General features: G+C 44.7%; 1 protein-coding gene across 1 annotated transcript in view; it reads right to left on the reverse strand.

The window, feature by feature from the left end:
• T265_02903 (hypothetical protein) overlaps positions 1-10,030 on the reverse strand; it is a gene marked incomplete at both ends in the record, with an annotated part of 29,555 nt that extends 19,525 nt beyond the window's left edge. The window contains 3 exons of the mRNA XM_009167256.1: positions 4,270-4,328; positions 9,701-9,801; positions 9,844-10,030. Coding sequence (XP_009165520.1) covers positions 4,270-4,328; positions 9,701-9,801; positions 9,844-10,030 — 347 coding nt within the window. The remainder of the gene's footprint in view (positions 1-4,269; positions 4,329-9,700; positions 9,802-9,843) is intronic.
• Positions 10,031-17,664: the final 7,634 nt, after the last annotated feature.

A 17,664-nucleotide genomic window follows, 5' to 3' on the forward strand; every position in this document is an offset into this window, starting at 1 on the left:
CTTTACAATAAGGCTTTCAAATAAGTCACGGTTGTACGGCAGTGAAGCATCGGTGTTGAACACTGATGTCATGCTGTCGATGATGATGATTTGAAACGCGTGCCTGCTCCTGCCAAGGAACAGTTCCTGTTAACGACCAGTAAGAAGTGTTCGCAACTTTGTTAGTCCAACACTGTTGGCCAGAAGGAGTACTGCATTATGGGACACTACATAGTAATGTTTTCAGTCGAATAGGAGCTGCTGTCGCTGAAAACAGGGCAGATAAACTACTTGTAACCCGTAAAAAAACACGGTCATCCAGTGGAAAACACCACAGATTCGCACTTGAACGGGTCAGATTCGATGACCCCAAGAGACGTCGTGAACTCCACTATTCAATGTGTCAATTGGTTGTTGATCAGGTAGCTGTTGATCTGTTCTCTAACTTTAGGACGTGACCTACGCATCTGTGAAATATCAGAAATATATACCACGTTGTAAGTAGGTACAGCTGTTTCCTCCAGGGAAATCATTATCATGTGGAACTATGCCCCAGAACAGAGCAATTTCAGCCGACGCTTCCTCACAGAAGAGAAAACGATGGATGCATCGCTTCAAGTGGTCGCCGAAAACGGGCGCAACTGTTACTTCTCTGTAAAGTCTGGCCTAGAACTCTCGAGTCCCGTTCGGTTCCTTAAGGGAGAAATAAGTGTTACATACACCGCCTTTCATTTAGCAGGGAACCAGCTGCTCAGATAGCATCTATCCCGAAAAGCTTACCAAACAGTAGCGTCTTAATCTGGAGCTTATTACAGGCAATCTAAAAAAAATCAAACCAGTTGTTGAGAAAAATGCATGAGTCCAAATACTTCGACTTGGAGAGTCCCAAGATCTGATGTAGCCTTTCGATAGGAATGCGTTAGAGGGGGAAACACGAATACAACCTTCATCTTCAGTGCTAACAGCAGTGCACATCCATGACATTGACTTGGATTTGTAAGCCAGTTGTGCGATATTTGAGACACACACCAACCCCCCCCCCATGAATTATCGCGTCTAAAACAAAGACTTGCATGCATTTCGGCGACGCAAGGCATCAAAATCAGTTCTGCTGTTCAAATCCTTCAAAACCCCTGTTCAACTTTTTTGCGACGCAAGCTATCAATTAGGTTACATCTGCTGATTCGCCAATCTGCTGTATCAGCTGCTGACTTAGCCCCAGTGCCTAGTGCCGGAAAAAACTAACAGGAGAGAACACAACAGCTATATTCCGAACAAGCCAGTGAGTGTGCGTGCGAGTGCAAAAGTTACAACGACCCCGCACTATTTAAATGGCACCTTCTGGCATTGATCCAGTAAACACCCATCAACATCGATCATGCCTCTATGAAATGCCTGAACGCTGACCACATTCGGTCGTGCTTCTGTGACGTGCCGGAACACTCCTCGGCCTTTGCCGAATTGATTGAATGATTGACTGGTTTGGATGCTTGCAGGCTTTCCTGTTGAGATTTTGGTGGAGCAGTAGGTTCCGGGCGTTCTGAGGTTACTTTCTGGAATCGGACCGTCCTGATAAATTAGCTGTCAAAGCTAACCGTTTAATAAGGTTTTAATCCTATAAAGGTACTTGTAACTTCGATGCGACCTTGAATTGATAATATTATCCATCAAAATGTGCGAGAACCACACGAAGCCATTGCGGACGAACCAGTAGGTACCAGTAGATTACGAAGCGTATTCTCCGTATATTTGTGCCGTAACCACTGAGTCGTCATTAAGTCTTTCTTTGGATCGAAAACACACGATTTCAACTCCAATCTCTGTCCTGGAAATTATGTTTGGGGAAAAACACCCAATAAAAACCCCTTGAACAGCTTCCACCCAAACACGTACTCCTAAGTCAGCCAAAGTGACAGTGGTTCTGCATCCCACGAAAAATTAAGACCGGAAGGGAAAATCTGAGGCCAATTACATCCAAAGCTAATCAAAAGTTAATCTGCACAAAGTCAGGCTTCAATTGACGTTCACATATTTTTAGACCCGTTTCGAAGTTTGATGCAACTGAAATGTGACTCGAAATTCCGCGATTTGCGTGAAACCTCAAAATATCATGAAAAAATGTACGGCGTATCTAGGTGACGAGGACCCAGTCATCGGAATGGTCATAAGTGTCTACAAAGAATAGTAACTTTTGATGTGTCGGTTTTCTTCAGCCGAGAGAGGAACTACCAAGACATCCGTCACGACATTTGTTTCACCATCAGCAATGGCAAAAATTATGGGACCACAAGTTCCTTCGCGATAACGCACCCAGTTTGGAAATGAACATGTAAAAAACCTGAAGCTACTATTCAATGGGGTAACTGCACAAACTAATTTGAAATATCAGACGACGTAGGAAGAACAAAAACTGTGAGATGCCTATAAAGCCGCTATGGTTTCGCTCCTCTTGACTGAGTTCCAAGCGCACTTGCCACCGTACTTTTAACACCTGGAAAACGTAGATAAAGACAAAGAAGACAAAAGAGTCCCTTGGTAAGGTCAGCCCGACCAAAAATCACACCGATTGCATGATTATCGCCAGTTCTCACAAAGGAATTATTAATGGCTTTCAATGAAAAACAAAAGAATGCTTGCACGATTATAGCACAGTGATCTTTGAGTGTCCGTAGGTTACAACTCTGTGGGAAACACCCTGAGAACAAGGTTCCCAACACATTTTGAATTATTCTTTAGTAACAATTACGCAGATCAAAGGCCCCGTGAGATAACACCAATATCGTGAAGCATTTGTCATACCTACTTGTCAAGATTATAAAACAATAAGAACTGCTGCAAAAACCTTCAGTCTCCTGCCCAATTAGACGGGCCTCACGCCATGTTGCTGAAAATTGTCAGTGGTGACTTACGATTAGGCAATCCTGCCATTTTTTTCTCTTAGAGAAGTAACGAATCTTAAAGTGAACTTATCATTAGGTAGAGCCCAAAATTTATGATCAAGGAGATAGAAGGCGAACTGAGACTGGAATATTGAAGCTTTTCTCACCGAATTGAACCAGACTCAAAATATCACAAAGTACAACAAAATTCCGAAGAGCGTTTAGGACAGAGTCTTAACATTTTTCCTTGCACGCAACCCATACACCAAATTTTCAGGCTTTCACAACCCATCCTCTTCGAAGAAAAATTAGCAAGCATTATCAACGATGTCAAGACCTCGTTCATCTGTGAGGCTCATTTATCCTGTTCCATTTGTATACGATTTGATAAAAGTCGTAGCGCTCCGACCACATGCACCGTGATGTCAAAATGTTCTTCATGATTTTGCATGTAGTCTCGTGGCGAACTAGGTTGAATAACATCTTAGTGTTTAGCGAAATACACTCATTTGAATACCGATTTGGTATTGACGGGAGACTCACTTGGAACCCGGCTGAATCTCTCGTTTATGTTTTTAAGCAACTAAGTAAGCTGCACCAGGCCACTCCATTTCGGTTGGTATGATATTACAGATATCGCGATATATGTATAGAAGTAATACACTACTCAGGAGGTTGCTGAAAACTCTTTTACAACCCATGAGCGCTTTCGTCCTCCTTTGGGCTCATCAGGTACGTGCAACCCCCGAGTTTCTGACAACCTTATGTTCTTATTGAACTCAAATTGCACAAAATTAGCAGAACACACTCATTTGCATACCAGTTCGGTATTGACGGGGGACTCAACTGGAAACCAAGAAGGGCGAAACTGGTCGCGGGATGCTTTCGGCAACCCTATGAGTAGTGTATCACATCCCTTTTTCATTTGGTTGCTGGAATGTGGAACCTATAGCTCGCATCAGGCGTTTGGATGCGACATAATAAGTTCCCACATTTTTATGGATGCAGCATGAAAACCCCGTTCCACACGTATTCGTTTGTACATAATACTTGATAGAACTCAAAATAGCCATCGCATCATGTCGCCATTCATGAAGAGTCAATCAGCACGTAAAGCACCTGTGATGAAGTCTCAAAACGAAATACAACACTTTATAACATTAGCTTATTTGATATTCCAAACAAGCGTTGACAAAGTAGTTGGTGAATAGATATAGACGGAAGCGTTCCGACATTGTTGTACGGCAAAAATGAGACTAAATATTCAATTTCATTGGCTTGATAGGGCCTTCCGCAGGCAATCAACTAAGCAGGTCAAGCAACGTGAAGCCAAGAATGAAAGCATTTACTACCTCGGTTTATCAGCTAGACACCACATACATCCCCGTGGGACGTTTCAAAGAAGACTTACTCTTCTGCCATCATAGCCCATGTATTACTTGGATATTCAGCTGCGAAATCTTCTGTAGCCTACAAGTAAAAATGCATCCGGAGCTTAGCAGATTCGGAAAATGATGCAATTCTGAGTGGTTGACCTATGGAATTTCAGATGCTAGCCAAACTAGCAATGTGGGTGGGCTTTTGAGCACCTGTACCAGATAAAATAGTAGGTCAGGACGCTCGAATAGTACAGTTTAGGTGGTATCTTCAGGATTCTGGTAATCAAGAACTCCACTTTTCCGCGCATAAATTTGCAAAACCGGTCGCCGAAACGAGGTATTTTCTGGACAAACAGGGTGTAGGATGTTAAGCTACCCTGTGAAAAATAATTGAAAAGTAGAAACCGGACGAATTATGACAGACACAGTACGGCGTAGGAAACTTTGAATGACAGTACATCTTTTCGGTGTAGTTAAAAAAGCTGATCATTATAAGTACATAGAGACTTCTCACCGGGTTCAATATATAGCTCTGTGGAGACGGTTGGCCCTAAACCTAAAGAAGCTTAAAAGAAAATGAGGCTAAAGAGGCAAAAAGCCACTAGGACGAGTCAGTGAATTTCAGGGAAGACCGGTTGATTCACACGGGAAAAAAGAGCCGAAAAAATGATTCGTCGTTCCTTTTTCAAGAGTGGAGAACGAAAACGTCGTTGGACGAGCGCAACGTGGGAACGACTACAATTTATTTCGAAAACAAAACACAGACCAGTGCTGCCAGCTTAGTCATAACCAATAAAAACGCACCTACTACGAAATTTCATAACAGGATATTTGACTCCATTTTTGTTTCGATCAAATTACCCAAACATATCGTGGAAATTCATCAACGCCCACATTCATTGTAACCTCACAGAATCTTGCGCTCGCTTTTTCGGGAAGCAATTTACTTCAATGGGTGTGCTATCTACTGATGCATTTAGGGAACATTTACCAGGATTTATCATCAGGTTAACTTCCAGGATGCTTAGTTTCCACCTGTTGAACTGAAGGAAGTGACTCGAGCGCAATGAAGGGAGTGAGCATGTAATTCATACATTATACTAAACCAGACTGCATATGGGAGCACATGAGCGCATATGGATCCGATCTCCAGATTCTCCATATCCACAAGCGAATGAAGTTCGATTCATAAGAGGTCGTCGATAGTGTGGCCACTCTGTTACCCCGGTCCATGACAGAAGACTGCTTTCAACTCCACTCTCTCCTGGATGACGCATTGAAATCGAAGGGACAGGCAAGGATCTTCGGTGAGCATGCTTTTATTGATGACTGCAAATGAATGAGCTGCAATGAAAGCGAAGCCCAGTGTTGAAACCGCGGTCCAAAAGCCTATGCGCAGCTACTCAAATATTAGTCAACTACTGCCCGAAAGGAGAAAATCGCGAAGAAAGCAGACACCTTACTAATCATCGTGGAAAATGAACGCCAGGTTGCGGCCGACGAAAGACGTTCTTGTGAAGTCCCGGTGGGCTTCCTTGGAAGGGGGATCGCTCAGATACACCACTGGAACAAACGACTGTACGTAGCTATGCAGCCAAAATTGATTTAACCAACTACGCAAAGCGCTGCATATGGATGCACTCTTGGACATCCTTCCAGCAGAACTTACCCTGTCCAAAGAAAGAACAACACCCTGGGGAGACTGAAGCAGAGTTAACGGTCAATAGGAACCCAGTGCGCGAATACTCCCCACTGGAACACAAGTCAAACAGGGGCGCATTTCTTTGAGGGATTACTGCAATACGTTACTGTTTAACAGACAACAAGAGTAACGTGGTCCGGAACTTATATGACCTTCTGAAGTAAAATACCTCATGTGGTATGCAATCCTAACGGTTGCGTGCATCAAAGCTTGGGGCCATCTAAGGCATCTTAACGTCACGAGATATCACTAGATCCCTAACAGAAAATTTCAAGCGTGGATCAAACGTTTTCCACCAAAGGATTCAGCAGTATTCCACCTGCTCCCGTTTGTAGTATTCAGTCGTGTGCTAATGTCTTACTAATGTGGGTGTTTTGGCCAACTTGTGAACTGTTTCATGACCCATGTCGTCTCCGCTCCAAAAATGAAAAATCAAATTATTCGACTTTTTCACGCTTCCAGTGGATACCCTAGACAGATGGTTGAAACACACGGGGGCCAGATTGTCCAAACCCAAACAGGGGTGATAAAAACGTTTAAAGTACATCATACTAGGATCGAAGGGTTCGCATTAAATCTTAACTTGCGAGATCAAGTGGAAGTCCTTCCTAAACTACCAACGGACTGAACAGTTGGATAACGGTGAAGGATGGAATAGAAGACAGAAAACGGACAGACCTACATAACACTATTCAGTCCAGCGAGTCACACAAAATGTTCTCGAAGGGTAGTCGGAAATGCTTTGAGAAAAACTGTTTGTAAATTTATTTAAACGGCGACCGTAGTCACAAATTGGTGGCCATGATTGGCAGCAATGTAGTGACCCTGAATACTGGCACTCCATTCCTCAAATATGAAGAACGCTCTAGTGTATAACTGAAAGAAATGTAGATAGGGGAATTGGTGCGAAAAACCCCCATATTCCTGGGGTAAATGATTCGGAGGGCTTCTCCACAGTTCGACCACGAGGGAACAACAGCAAAACTAGTCTACCGCTAGGTTTACATATATCATTGTGGTCAACTTAGTGACTAGTCGGTAGAGCCATGCTTCCTCGCTCTGATTAGTCGCCAAGTTATACCAGGCTTCAGCGAGTAGAACGTGATCAGACAATCGACCGCTTGGTAAAGCCAGCATAGCTGATTTAGCCGCACCACACAATCAAGTGGACGAACGTCTGATTTGTTGCCGAAAACCACACGTCCACGTCAGCGTTGCTAATCCGGCGTCCATGTGATACACATGCAGTGCTTCGAAGTTGCTGATAGTCAGTGCACAAACAAACAAGGCATGCGGACTTTCGAATGGCCACCCAAGTTGTTTGGGCTGAATAGGAGCATGCTAAGGTGTGAAAATTCCGGCACCCAATCCGTTGGAGGTACTGTCATTAAAAGAGGCACAACTACCAAGATCATTGAACCCATCAACAACTTATATTGCCTCAGATACCGCCACCAAGTTTGGTGTTATCCTCTAACAATCTTGCAGCAATATCATTAAGGCTGTTTGTCCTATCTTGTCTTTGGGTGGAATCTGACCTCAGGACCACCACACCATCCGTATACTCTAATTCAAGGTATTTTTATAGAAGAAGCATAGATTATATGCATCCAATCATTCATACAATGTATGTGGCATATATACATGAGCTGAGGTAACCAGACAGGAAAAAAACAAACTTCACAAGTGCAAACCCTTTTTCCTAGGATCGTTGGTCACTCTACATGGGCATCAATCCGATGGTAAACCGTAATTTAAAGTCATAAACAGATAATTGTGAGCGAGTACGTATACTCAGATTAGAAATCCATCAATCGGCGTGGGTGTTCATCGTCCCACAGGGACTGACAGGCAAGCATGTGAAAGGAAGTGCGATGAGGTCTTCACATAACCAGTTAAGGGAACGTGGGGGTGTGGTGCGCAGGACAGAAAGCAGGTTGACGCTAACGCCACAACCTTGAACAATGTATGCCAACCATTTCCTTCCCAACAACTGACCCACCCACGCTAGAAAGACATGATGGGATCGGCCCGGTACTTAATGCGGCTTTAGGCCCGGTGATCAACAGCGTGTGACATGTTGACGACCAAATGTATTCTAAACAGTGAACATCAACAAAGCCGGTGTCAAACTGTGGGGCTAGAAAATGCTTGTCGGACCCTCTAATGGACTTGGAATAATAATAAGGATAATAATAATAAGGATTGAGGTAGATAGCTAGATTAACTGATTACGTAGGGTTAGTGGGGTGGAGCATCCGATTCCAAAAAGTGGAACTTTGGGAATGATCAGCAAACAATTGTCAATAAAGCGACAGGAAACATCAGATTCACCCGATCTAATTATAATATGTAATCTCTCCATGAACAGAGCATACGTGTCAGGCAACAACTATCGCAAAAAGCACAACCGAATAGCAGTGTGAGTCGAATGCATCGAATATATAACTACACTGAAGACAAATTGCGTGGTTTCACTTTACCAACGAGGCAACAAAGCAAACATTATGAAAACACAGTGAATGGTCTTAGCTACGACGTAATCGTAGACCTAAATCAATGACCAAAAGTAGTGGGAACAGAAATTCGGCGTCCACGTGAGCTACTCGAACAATGAGAGGAATGAATTCAATGGTTTATAGTCCTGAACTCAGTTCCGGCTAACGCACCAGATTCGAAATCGAAAACCTCCTGGTACGTAAATATAGTTTACTATGGTTTTGATCTGTCGGTTTCAGGGGCTAGGCTACACACATATTATAAACAGTCCTCGATCGGAGAATTTACTGCAAATGAGGTGCCCATGCAGCTACACGCTACAGCTCCTCTGCTGTTACCACCTCTCTATGATAACCACCTTCAGCCGACCCGACCGAATTCATATTGTGATACTTGGTGATTGCTTCCAAATCTCTGTCGGAACAGATGGAGAAAAGTTACAAATTGGCGGTTTACCAAGTTTAAATTGGGAAATGGCTGAAAATGGTTCGGAGACACATTTGGATTCGCTCACAAATGTCAAGTTGCAAAATCCCTTACAGCGCTCACCCCAGGATGAATCGCTATCCACCAGCCTGGTCAACAGCCTTTGAAGTATCAGAGCGCTGTGATGCCAGTGACCATAACGACCACGCAGAGGAGTTTTTTCCACCTCTTTCAAGTCTTATCTAATTGAAGACAATCGCATGGTTGACCGGCCACCCAAAACCGTAGGATGCTGGGCTCAGATCTCCCAAGAGATTCATAAGATGTGCACTGCTGACGAGTATGAGCTGTGCATTGCCACGCAGACTTTCAGCACAGATCAACTTCACCCACAGGATAGAATCTCTATCGAAGAGGTCGAATATTGTCGCTTGCAAGAGATACGAGTGAGACTCCCAAGCTAACTTAACACATGAAACTATGACAAGGACTATCGATGACTACAATCATAAGTTTCCGTTATCAAACAGCTGGCATGTGCACAGATTAACATGAGGGATTATAAATCCAAATATAGATAGATAAACGGTCAAAGCGATGCATTCACGAAAATACACAGTGACACTGTTCTCGATAGGCAAACATTCGGGTAAATTTGGCCGAAAATTGGAGCAAAATGTAAGAATAAAAGCAAGAACTAAAAGGATTATGGCGTCACGCTTAAACTCTCAAAGTTACAATTATCTTTACCCTGTGTACTGTAGAAACGAGTAAGTCTACGAATGCGAACATTATCGAGGAAACAGATACCAGGGTTGCACGAAACATAGACCCACTTTTGTCAGTAGTGTTTGTGCCACGCGTTGTGGATACTCTTGGTCGGCGATGAGGACACCACAAAGATTATCATGTCGAACAAATACGTGACATATGTATTCTACAATGTAACCAAGGTTAATCACGATAATGAAAAAGGTACCTTGTTCCTTAACCAATCCACGCTGACAGCGCTCGGTTTTCTCACCAACGAGTTTGCCTGTGAATACCATAAATTCTTTGACACTGCTCCGATGGAAATAACGAAAAGTGGATAATTCATGTGAGGCTTGAAGCAGCTTGCACTGGTCCCCCGTTTTGAAAAGTATTTGCAAAGAGAATAACTTCATTTTCTGTTAGCTGATGACTTCTGCAAATAAGGTGTAAAAACGTATTACTAGTGTTCCTGAATGCTGGTGCGTTGGAATACACCACCCCATCTACCACAATAAAAGCGTTTTTGGAGGCAGAGAACTCATGTCCAGCAAAAAGCTGTTGTGCGAGAACTTTTGTCATACAGTTCAGCAAAAAACGTGCGTAAAAGGAGACCAAGATGATACTATTGCGTTGTAGAAGTGAAAAGTGGCTTTGAACCACAGACGGTGTTCATCATGAACAAGTACACACAGTCAGATGTCAAGCCCACACAAGAAGAGATCCTTTTGATCGGAACGTAATTGTCAGTGGATGTGCCACTGAAACGGTTCTAATCTTTTGCGTTTCTTTTTGGTAAATCGCAACTCATTGTCCATCCAGTGTGGTGCGCTTCTTGGGTGCCGACTTCTGGGAGGTGGACTGAACCTGCATATAAACCCATAAAGTCTTATCACCAAAAAGATTATTTAAAGCGGATAGCTTCCAATCTGTTCCTAACGCTGTTCGTGTCACTCCATCTAGGTCGGTACGCCAGACGTTTCGACATGGTTTGGAGCCTTGATAGACCCGAAGTAGCTTTTTTCAAGTTGATTCGCGCAATTATACCATCAACTTGTCGTTTGTGATAGTTTGTGAAAGTCACATCCAGGATAAAGGATGTGTTCAAAATGGATTCTTGTCACTCATAGCACATCAAATTGAGCAGTAGAAAGTAGCAGTCTCTAAGAACCTATAACCGAAAATGCTCTCTAAGACTGAAGTGCAACTTGACTTCCGACCAATTGCAGGAGCACCGAAGTCTATAGGCGCTGAGCATTGCGAATACTTGCCACATCGTGGGCCTCTGAGAACACCTGGCTACCTATTGAGTTCAGACTCCCACACACAGCTACTACTAGAGCTCCTTGATATCAAATAGGATAACTAAGACACTCTCCGTCCGATATACACCATCTGGAGGGAAGTAAGGCAAAAGAAGATGGCACAACTAAGCCTTCTGTCAGTGCTGTCAGACATTTCGAAGTCTCCTGAGTCCAGAAGTTTAGGGTCAACCACATTTTCTCGAAGCCAATTATGTCCGAATTGTCCCCTGGAACAAATCGCCTTAATTCACCCTCTTCCTCTTCGAACACTTTTTGTTACCACAGTGAGACCACTTTTCATGGAATGGGGACCAGAAGGATCGGCTTACAATGTATTTTGGAGACCAATGAGTCACTTTGGAGTCCACAAGGCGATCAGTTGTGCCGACTTCCTATGATTTACAAAAGGTGTGCAATTTCTTTCGGCTTCTACGTGCCCTGTGGACTAAAGTTCCGCTACAGGTAATAGAGTTCTTCAAGGAGCCGACATGCTCTTCGGAAAATGTTTGAATCCTCCGTCGATGGCACCATAACATTCAACTGGTGAGAGTTGGAGCTGCGCTACCTCTTGGCACATAAAATAGAAATGCCTTTCCCGTGGACTACCTCTTGGCTTTCCCAGTTTGGATGCACATAAAATAGAAATGCCTTTCCCGTGGTCAAAAAGTCTAGAATGACAAAAAGAAAGGAGTCGAGTTGCGAGGGACAGTGGTTCCGGGGTCTCAGTGATTAACAGGCATGGTCTCCAAAAATGTTTTACCTATCCATGTGTTGGGCAAAACTCCAGACCGCTACCGCCTTACTCCTCGCAGTTGAGCGCTGCTACGGCCAAGAATCCCACCCCTCACTCGGTTCACCAGAAGATCGGGCCGCTTGCCAGTCCATCATCAAGGCGATTTGTGGTTGGCCAAAAGTGAAGGCCGAAATCCGCCGAAATGCCGATTTCGTTTGGCGCGTCCAGAAAGCGTCAGAATTCCCAGGATGTATCGCTCCTGTACACTATATATATACTTTATATACGTGTTTTTGATACCCGTTAGGCACCTTTGGGGGTTGTCCTGACAAGAACGCTCAAAAAGGAACTCACTCTGGATAAAGCACATGAATAGACTAGGTTATTAGAATTAGACAACAAACAGGCTCAGTCGTACTCACATAACCAACCGACACCATTCTCTGAAGCTGCAGAGCCTTCACAGACGTCTACGGTTACCCTGTCACAATCTCCCATGATTCCACGCTCTAGCTCTGGTCAATCAGATCTCGTATGTCATTCTTGCGGTCGTTTCAGGCATCCTTGGTCCGCAAATTAGGCGGCTTGTAAATCATGTGGCAAAACAGGTCATTTTCAGGGTTTTTATCGATCCAAACTTATCAAACATCACTCAAAAGCACGAGCTGTTTGTCCCGCACGGTGACTTTAGGCCTTCATAGACATAGGAAGCTCAGGATGTTATATCTGTTTTGGTAGTTCATACACATGACTGAAAGATATACGCTGACGATTCTGTGGTTACCATGGCATCCACTTCCCTGTCGTGTTCAACTAGCGGCTACTGGTAAGTATCCACCGATTAGAGGGATACTGTTTCCAAAGAAACAAACTATTATCCAATCTATGTGCTGAAGTGCTGTTAGGCCACGACTTCTTCGGTGTACATGACGAAATCGAAATCACCTTCAGAGGGTGCCTAGATCTATTCACCCTCAGCGGTCTGACCGTTGCTACAGTTGGATCACCGCCAATTTTCAGTAACCTCTCACCTGATTGCAGGCCTATCGCCACGAATTCACAGTGGTACAACCTTGACGACTAGAAATTCATTCGTTCCGAAGTTAGTCGACTATAGGATGAAGGTATAATCGAACGTTTGGGTTCTCCCTGGAGGGCTTAAGTACTGGTCACGAAAAATTCAAACCAAAAAAAGATGTAGGGTAAAGGTCTACAGTCAAACCACTAATCGGTTCACATATCGAAACGCCGATCCGTTGCCGCGATTGGGTAAAAAGATTGAAGAAAGTTTCCGCTATGTTGTGTTTAGCACCTTAGACCTATTGAGTGTCTACCATCAAGTTCCAATCAGTACGTACAAGATTTTTTGAAGCATGCGCGGAACTGTTTCAGTTCCGTCTCGTCCCTTTTGGTGTAACCAACGGATTGGCATGCTTTCAACCTACTACTGATCGTATAAAGTCTGAAAACTTAAGTGACACGTACGCTAAAATTGAAAACGTCACTATTTGTGGGACTACCCAGAGCAGGCATGGCCGGAACCTCAAGTCTTTCTATGAATGAATAAAAAAATATGGAATTACCCTTAACTGTAAGGAAAGCACCAAGGCAACCAAACAGATCTACCTTCTCGGCTATAAGGACTCTGAAGGAGTTATCAAGTCAGATCTTGGACGAACGCGCCCTAATCGTCAACTCCCTCATCCACATGGCGTTAAATCCCAACGAAATTGAGATGTTTGCTTAGTACTCGCAATGGATAACACGCTTTTCTGACAAAATCAGTGTGCTTGCCAAAAACTAAACCTTCCCCCTACCAGGGAGTGTCCAATAGTCCTTCGAAAATTTACACAAAGAGTTAGAGGACCCTATGGATGTGATAGTCGACTACAACTCACCCTCGGTTATTGAAAGGGACACCTCAGACATAGCCATTGCTGCATCTCCGATGCAGAACGGCCGACAGGTGGCCTTCTTTTCTAGAGCATTGACACAAGAATCACAAGGCTACTGGGAAAGAAACATGCGCAATCTTTGAGTCCATCCGTAACTGGAAACAGTATCTCTTAGGGAAATGATTCAAGCTTATCACTGATCAATGGTCGGTTTCCTCTATGTACAGAGTCACGGAAAAGTAAGGTGGAAAGCTACAAAATCCAACGATGGAAAATGGAGCTCCTCGCTTTTAGCCTACAGACCTGGAAAAGACAATCTGGTAGCTTACGTCTTGACCCATAACTTATGCGCCAACATGATCATCAACGACATCCTGGAATCGCCATCCCGGAATCGCTCGCATGCACCACTCTGTTCTTTCCAAAAACAATCCACTTTCCCCTTTAGGTGTATAAGACATCGCTTGAAACTGTACGGTTTGGGCCGCCGTCAAACCGCACTTTTACAAAACAACCCCTGCTACGCTCATCAAAGCGACCCAAACATTCGAACGAATTAGCCTCTACTTGAAAGTACCTTTGCCTTTCCCTTCCCTGCACAGACATGTGCATCTACCGTTACTTAATGTTCACGTGAATTTTACTTTGTTTGGTTAACCTACACACGTACATTCCTATCGTGTGTGCTCCATCATTTCCACACTCCTACAAGTGTGTAGTAGCCCAACAACTGCTTATAATCCCCATTGCGACGGGCAAGTCGAGCATCCAAACAGGACACTCTGAAGCGCAATCCAACTTAGACTTAAGACGAAATAGCTTGAAGCCTGTCATTGGGCGCCAGGTCTATCAGACGCCCTCTACTTCACACGGTCCCTTCTCAGCGTCTACACTAATGCCGCTTTATATGAATGCATGTTTCCGTTTGAACGCCAGTCATCCTGTGGTCTATCTACATCAACCTGACCAAATATATCAGGACCTGGTTTGCTGACTTGAATGTGACTCAGAGTATGAACCAATCACTGAGGAAATAGAATTTATAAATTGCAATCCACAGTAGGCCTATGTTCTTTTTTTCAGGCGAGAATGAAGGCACTGTATCCGTCCACCATCTTGCTCCTTGTTATGACCGCACATTTATCAACGAGTTCATGTGTATCTCATCCAGTAAATGCAACGACGCTCATACACCCCTTTTTTATGACAATAACGTCGAAAATAACGTCGATCATAGTTCAGTCTCCCCTCCGTGCTCGGGCGCTGGACCTGCATCTCCAAATACATATGACCCTGGAACTTCTGATTTAACAAAGCTCCAGCAATTTACACAAACCTACATTTTAAGAAACCTAGAAGCCTGGCCACACTTCTCATTTTTGGAATTTTTGGAGCTAAAAGCGGACGAGGTTGTATTGGCGTGAGTAGTTATTAGATGCGGGGCTGAAAAATCAAGCAAGCTGGCCAGTGCTTCTAAGCTGTGCTAAGACGTCCACCATCTGCTCCTTGTTATGACCGCACATTTATCAACGAGTTCATGTGTATCTCATCCAGTAAATGCAACGACGCTCATACACCCCTTTTTTATGACAATAACGTCGAAAATAACGTCGATCATAGTTCAGTCTCCCCTCCGTGCTCGGGCGCTGGACCTGCATCTCCAAATACATATGACCCTGGAACTTCTGATTTAACAAAGCTCCAGCAATTTACACAAACCTACATTTTAAGAAACCTAGAAGCCTGGCCACACTTCTCATTTTTGGAATTTTTGGAGCTAAAAGCGGACGAGGTTGTATTGGCGTGAGTAGTTATTAGATGTGGGGCTGAAAAATCAAGCAAGCTGGCCAGTGCTTCTAAGCTGTGCTAAGACGCAACTTCCCTGTGGCCCAGACGAAGGGAGGGGCATTTGAGTTCTCCATCCTGACTAAAAAGTTCGATCCACCATGCAGTGGGCATTTGGGTTTCCTTCTGGAGCCCTGGCTGGAGCCTCTGACTCAACATCCTGTGGCAAAAAGTGTCAGGATATCAGTGGGGGATTCTGTCCCGAGCCAATGATTGACTAGTCTAACCCACTTGGCTCCCGGAGGCCTGTTCAGCCCCAGGAAGAACAGAGTAACGCATAACTGCCTGACGTAATGTGAATGCGCCCAGAATCTACCTTTAAAACAGCACCACACTCTCGGATCCCGAAGGTGCTTCGACGGTACTGAATGAAGCACAGGCTGTCACGGTCAACCACTGGGCTATCGGACTGTGTGGTCTTTAGGACCGACTTTTTTTATGACAGTATCGTCGCTTTCATGAATATGGACGTGCTGTTTACCTGAAGCAAAAACCGTGCTGATTTCACATTGTTTTCAAAAGGGATAATAAGACTTCAACCCAAGGCCGCCTCGTGATGATTGTTCTACCCTTTCTGTGGCTGCTTCCCCTATGTGGGGCGAGATGGACCAAGTGGATAGAGCGCAAATATATTGACTGGAAGTTTTGTGGTTCGAATCCGCCTCTGCCTCTCGACTTCCCTTGTCTAGGCTTGGGTGACCTGGCAGTATCCCAGCGCCCGTGCTTCGTAATGATGGCATGGTGGTTAAGCACCGAAAGGGTGCTAAAGCTGAACAATTTATTTATTTATTTATTTTATTCCTCCATGTCTTCGTAGCATGGCTGAACCTTAAGGTTTCGCCTGTGAGAACATTACAACACTCAACCCCAACCACGACGCCAAGGCGACAGTTATTGGTCAGGCCTCTTCATAGATTCACGGGGGTATTAAAAGCAGGAGATAGTCCCTTGACAGTCACTTCACCTTCAGTAATCAAAGGTCGCTTCCTGGAAGGATTTGTTTGTAACAGTGACAGCAGTAGCAGCAGTGAATCCTTCACGGTGTCCGGAGCAGGCTTGAGATCAGGGGGGTAATAAGATGCTAACGTCCTTCCCTCCGGGTAAATTTTGAAGCACACCTCCCTCCAAAAGTGACAGGCAGCCAAAGGACCGGACCAACCGTCATCATCATCATCCATCATCATCATCATCGGCAGCATGACATCGGTGTTCAACACCGATGCTTCGCTGCCGTACAACCATGACTTAATTAAAAACCTTATTGTGAAGGAAAGAATAAAAGTGGACGGAGAAGTGCTAGCTTCCTACAATCATTACGAGATGCTTACACCTCTGGATATTCACTCAGGCAATCTGGATAGAAACTGACAACAAGAATGCCACTGACATCGGTTGGCAGCCATACCTTGCAGCGCGAATTTACTGACCGGGCGGTCTGTGGCTCGAACCTGGCCTTCAAATATGAACTTCTCCTGAGCATGCTTGAACAACCTGGCAGTATCCTAGCCCGCGTGCTTTCTTCGGGTGGTATGGCAGTTAGGCACTGAAAGGGTGTTACAGCAGAATGACTGTCACGAAGAGACTGGACCTTACCGTGGTGTGACGGTTTGCGAACCTCAGCGATCCATTGAGCTATACTGAAGAGTGTCCCGCGACACTCACAGAGTCTCTCATACCAGGTTGGTCAATGGTTAGAGGTCTGACGGACACAGTCTCCTGGCCCTCCAGGTTGGAGGTTGGAACATGTGGCGACTTGTTCCGTAGAAATGGTAATGCATTTGCATTTCCCGCCAAACACCGCTGCCTTGCGGTTAGGCTTTTGAGCCAAAGGCTTTGGTTGAGGACCCTAATCGTCCTCCTGTCTAGGTGTGGGCGCCCTGGCAGTGTCCCAGCCCTCGTACAACCATGACCTACACAACTAACAATACCCTGATGCCACATCGGCCGTCGCGTGGTGCCATCAGCCGGGTCGCCTTACTTGCTGCATACAGCAGGGCGGGTAAGCGAAAACAGGCTATTGCTGACGCCTCCCTTCTTTCTCCACCACATACTTTTCTTCCCCCTCTCCCCACCCCATTAATAACACTCTCCTTGTAGGCCCAGCACTTAGGACTGATGACTCCGTTCGCCTTGTATCGGTTTTGCGTGCAACATCTGCTCGTCACATGCCGCCGACATCCTCAGGTATCTCGAAATCGATCTTCAAGCCTCGACACCCAGTCTATCTGGCCGCGTTCAATGTTCGCACTCTGAAGCAAGCAGGACAACAAGCT

This window comes from Opisthorchis viverrini, assembly GCF_000715545.1.
Source record: "Opisthorchis viverrini unplaced genomic scaffold opera_v5_40, whole genome shotgun sequence".
Lineage (NCBI taxonomy): Eukaryota > Metazoa > Platyhelminthes > Trematoda > Opisthorchiida > Opisthorchiidae > Opisthorchis > Opisthorchis viverrini.